We start from the raw sequence: 4980 nt of genomic DNA on the forward strand, positions 1-4980 counted from the left end.
TGAATAAGGAAGACCGTAGAAGAATTGATGCTTTTGAGTTATGGTGTTGGAGGAGAATACTGAAAGTGCCATGGGCTGCCAAAAGAACAAACAGATCCGTGTGGGAAGACGTGCAGCCAGAGTGTTCCTTGGAGGCCAGGATAGCCAAACTTCATCTCTCATACTTCAGACATATTGTCAGTAAGGACCAGTTGCTAGAGACGGATATCACGTTTGGTAAGGTGGAGGGTTGGAGAAAAAGAGGAAGACCCCCAGGGAGATGGATTAGCAAAGTGGCAGCATCAATGGGCTCAAATGTGGCAACAATTGTGAGGTTGGCCCAGGACCGGGCAGTGGTTCATTCTGTTTTGTATAGGGTCGCTATGAGTCGGTACCAACTCAATGACACCTAACAACAACAATTGTTATCATGACTAATTGCGGTTGTCACAATTGTACAGGTAGAAGATATGTAACAAAAAGGGGGAGTAGTTAATCTTAACATTTAAGAACAGGAATAGAGGACCCTGAGACCAGCAAGAAGGAAGAGCATGAGCAGAACGTGAGATCCTATCCGGAGAAGCAGTAACACCAGAGACGGAGGAAGAGATGATGGCATGGGGAGACAGACTGCTGAGGATTGAGACTCATGGAAAGAGAAAGGCTGTGTGCTGGCGGGCAGGGGGCAGGTTTGCAAAATGTGCCCTTTGGTTGTTTAAACGATTATATATTCCTGCATGTTTCTGTGTACATCAAAAAAGGAAATCATTACAACGAAAGAAGATGCAACTGATTGGATGCAAAACTGATGCTCTGCCATGTAGGCTAGCACTCAATTCACAATAAAAGCTTTAAAACCAAAAACAACTTTCAGTTAAAGTGCTTAAAACCCATTCTGAATACAGAAGAAGTCCCACAAATCTTATTAAAATTGACAGACTCACATTCTATGTCTGTGGCAAGAATGGAGCCCTTGCTAGGCAATCAATACAAGACTCAGGCTTGCTGTGGCATTAGGAAGATACTGCATTACAACACTAAATTACTTACTGGGGTCCCCAGCATGGTATACGTCTTCCCAGAGCCTGTCTGTCCATAGGCAAAAAGGCATATGTTGTAACCTCTGGCAGCTCCAGATAGCACTTCAGTCCCCAAATCCTGGAATACCTGTAATAATAAAAGAAGAATGCATGACACTGTGGCTCTTCTTCCCATAGGAAATGTATAATTATCCTTTCATCTAAAATCATTAAAATTTAAAAACATACATGAGTATAAATTTTCCACCATTTCAGAATCAATCTCAGTTTCAGAAAAAGATAGCTAACAAAAACTCATTTGAATATAGGCAGTCCCCAGGTTATGAATGAGATCATCTGCTGTGTCTTTAAGTTGAATTTGTAGATAAGTCAGAACAAATGCATACCTTTTTTGTTATTGTTAACAGCCATCGGGTCAGTTCTGACTTATAGTGACCATGTATAGGAGTCTTGTTGTGGCGCCGTAGGTTCATGTGCTGGATTGCAAAGTTGGTTTGAACCACAAAGTCGGCGGTTCAAGCTCACTAGCTACTCCTCGGAAACCCTGTATAAAGTCACTACAGGTCACATCCAATTCCATGGCACTTAACAACATCGAGTTTCCGAGGAGCAGCTGGTGGGTTTGAGCTGCCAACCTTGTGGTTTACAATCCAGTGATGATCCTACAGCATCACACCAGGAGTCCTTACCTTAATGCAAGAAAACAGAGTCCTGTTGACACAGCGGATTAAGCATTGGGCTGCTAATGGAAAGGTTCAAATCCACTAGTCAGTCCTTCCTCAGGAGAAAGACAAGGCAGTCTGCTTCCATGATGATTTACAGCCTCGGAAACCCTATGGAACAGCTCTACTCTGTCCTATAGAGTTGCTGTTTGGGATCGACTCAATGGCACTGGGTTTGGTTTTGGGGTTTTAGTGCAAGAAAAGGTTTAAGATCTTTTCAATGATTTAAAAGCTGCATGTATATTATATAAAAGGTGATTATGATGAAGAATTTGTTAAGTAGGGGTTGGTTCAATCATTTCAAATTAAGGGCAAATTTATATAACATTTAAGGACAAGTAAAAACTGCCCAGTAAGTCAGCACTTCATAAGGCATTTTTGAAAGTGCTTCCTATGTTCTGAAGCCAATAAGTGGTGCAAACAGTTTGTATTTAACTGCTAACCTAAAGGTTAAGTGCCCTATATACAGGGTCACTTGGGTTGGAACCGACTCGACAACACTTAACAATAAAAAACTCATGACTGCAACACATTTCAGCATATTCATCCACATACACAGAAACCCCCAATGTATAGTTTCCTAATAAAGCATCTTGCTCCAAGTAAGAGCTAAAAAAAAATCTGCTCACTTGATGTGATTTTAAACTCTTACAGATTTGATCAAATAAGCTACACAAAGTCAACAGTACTAAAAACAACGCACCTAAGGTCAGGTTAAAAGAGAACTCCAAAGGTGCAGTGCCCTAGTGCAGGCTCTGTGCCCACCGCCTGAGAAAGCACTGAGATCTCAGTCAGAGAAGGGAACAGGTTGCAAGTCTGTAGCACAAAAGCCTGGGGTCGCCTAGCCTACAGCGTGGGTTCATCAAACTCTGCAGACCCTCCCTGAGAGACATAAACTGGCTAAACAATGTCCATGTAATGGTAAATGTGGTTATCCACTATGAAAGAAAGCAAGGAAGGAAAGGGGGAAGGATAGGGGTGGTGGGGTGGTGGAGGGGTGGCCAAGATAGGAATAAAGGAAATAAAAAAAAAGGTAGGCAAGTTAGCCATTTGCACATAATTCTTTTTCCTTTTCACAACAAGAAAATATTTCATATGATTAATCAAGTAAAGGTACAGTGACATACAAATTTAGGGTCTCAAGATGCCACTCTAAGGATTCGTTAGTTAAGCTAGTAAATGCGATAAGGGTTCTCGCTGTAGGCTCCTCTTCTATCTACTCGCTCCTTAGATTAACCCTAACAGCTGCCAAATTCTACAGATCATTCACCTCTGTGACGGTCAGTCTTAGAGATTCAGAAACAGCCAGAGGTCCTGATGTGAAAATACCTGAAGTTTGTACAGTGCCTGATAGTCCTGTTGGACTCTGTTAGACGGATCCCATCCCAGGAACAATAACCAGTTTTATGGGGGAAGGCATAGGTTCTCATTTCAACCAATCCTCCACAGAAGCCCACGTGGACATCTGCATCAGGTACAGCAGTGGCTGGTGTGGTGGACATCTCCCCTTTGTATTGTTGTTGTCCAACATCCAAATACTCTTCCTTATTGGGGAGATCTCTGATTGCGCCAGCCTTAGAGGGAAGCAGGGCCCAAATGTCTACCACAGAAGCCAAATTAAACCAGATACTCCTCTCCACTTCCTGGCAACTAGAACACTAACACATGATGGAGACCATCTGGGAATTTAAATTTTTTAAGAATGACACAAAGACAAAAGAACAGTTGATGAATTCTCTATGCTGGCATTGAGTCCAATATCATCATGCACTGAATGCACATTTGTAAAAGTACCAAATGTGGTGCTCAAGCCATGCTATTCTATAATTTAGCTTTGTCTGAGTTCCCTGCTCCCTAGGAGCCCATGGTTCCTGTCTATCTTCCAAGCTTGCCTTCAATTCTGTGAAACTGTCTGATTTCATTCCAAATTGGAATGTGGTTCTTATAATTCATAGCTATACAATCTTGGGCAGGTTACTTACTTAACCCCTGTAAGCTTCAGATTCTTAAACTGTAAAATGTAAAATATTACAGATTTGTTGTAAAGATTTTATGAGATAACAAATGTAACTAGAGATAATAAGGACAAATATAAGAGGTGCTGACTCAAAACTACACTATCTGTTCTATACTTTAGAAACTACAGCTATACAGCTATGAATAGTTCCCTTCTTGGCCAGTGAACTATTTATGGTCTGTTTTGTTTGTTTTTCAATGTTTCCAACATTAAATAGAGAGCCATAGAACCTGGGAGCAATGAAAGGCTTGAGTCTTGCACCATTATCACTCATTTCCCCAATCTCCTTTCTAGTGTCCCCGCAGGAGGTAGGGACAGAGGTGCAGACGAAGCAGGTCCACATGGAGATCTAAATGTGATTTTTTCCCACTGCTCACAGACACAGCTGAGCAGAGTGAGTTCAGTGGATTGTGAAGAACAACAGTAAAATGTTGCTTTGTCCCTGTCTTTATCCAAAGCCAAACAACTTAATTGTCTGTAAGTTTTATGAAAATATCACGGAAGATCCTATTTTCACTCAACAGTAAAAGATGTTGACAGACAAAACAATCAGGCTACAAACCTAGGATTGGTGGATACTGTTGAGAAGCAACTACTACTGTTCTTCAAGAAAGGTGGAGTTTTGCTTGTGATACATTCCTGGGAAGGGCTCAGTCCTAAATAGAATGCAACCGGGCCAAAAAGACACCATGCTCCACTGTCCCCCATCCCATGGTAACATACATATAATGAAGCAGATGGAAAAGATTCATGTGAACACCAAGATCAGTTTGAAGGTCAAAATAAATTCCTAAAGGGCAATCTGAAGCTAGAGGGTTGAGCTCAGGAGAGATGGGGGCAGTCTAGTCTGACCTAATGCTAGACTTTTTTCTTTTCTGGAGGGGAAGTAGATGAAAGTGTTCAATAGATAGATTCATTATATGTGATACAGTGTTCCCAGTCTTTTGAAATAATTACTAGCTTGATCAGTGACAGCTCACTAATGCCAATATATGGCAATTCCCAAGCCCTGAATCCAAGATCAAAAGCCCAAGCATAATTCAGTATTTTAATAATGACTGAATCTAGGAATCAGGATTGTTTTGAAGTTCAATATGATAAATCTGAAGGGATGGACTGCTTTAATTATTGGAGAGAGATCAGTAACATTATCAAATATGCTCTTCTTGAAACCAGGTAGAAAAAACCTCTTGGTATTTTATTATGATGTTTAAGATATAGT

General features: G+C 41.0%; 1 protein-coding gene across 1 annotated transcript in view; it reads right to left on the minus strand.

Moving 5' to 3' along the window:
• The window catches only part of STARD9 (StAR-related lipid transfer (START) domain containing 9), a 114988-nt gene that overhangs the window by 65053 nt on the left and 44955 nt on the right, over positions 1–4980 (minus strand). Inside the window, exon 4 of the mRNA XM_006831888.1 lies at positions 1030–1146. Coding sequence (XP_006831951.1) covers positions 1030–1146 — 117 coding nt within the window. The remainder of the gene's footprint in view (positions 1–1029; positions 1147–4980) is intronic.

Source organism: Chrysochloris asiatica, unplaced genomic scaffold (assembly GCF_000296735.1).
Source record: "Chrysochloris asiatica unplaced genomic scaffold, ChrAsi1.0 scaffold00004, whole genome shotgun sequence".
NCBI classification, from domain to species: Eukaryota; Metazoa; Chordata; class Mammalia; order Afrosoricida; family Chrysochloridae; genus Chrysochloris; species Chrysochloris asiatica.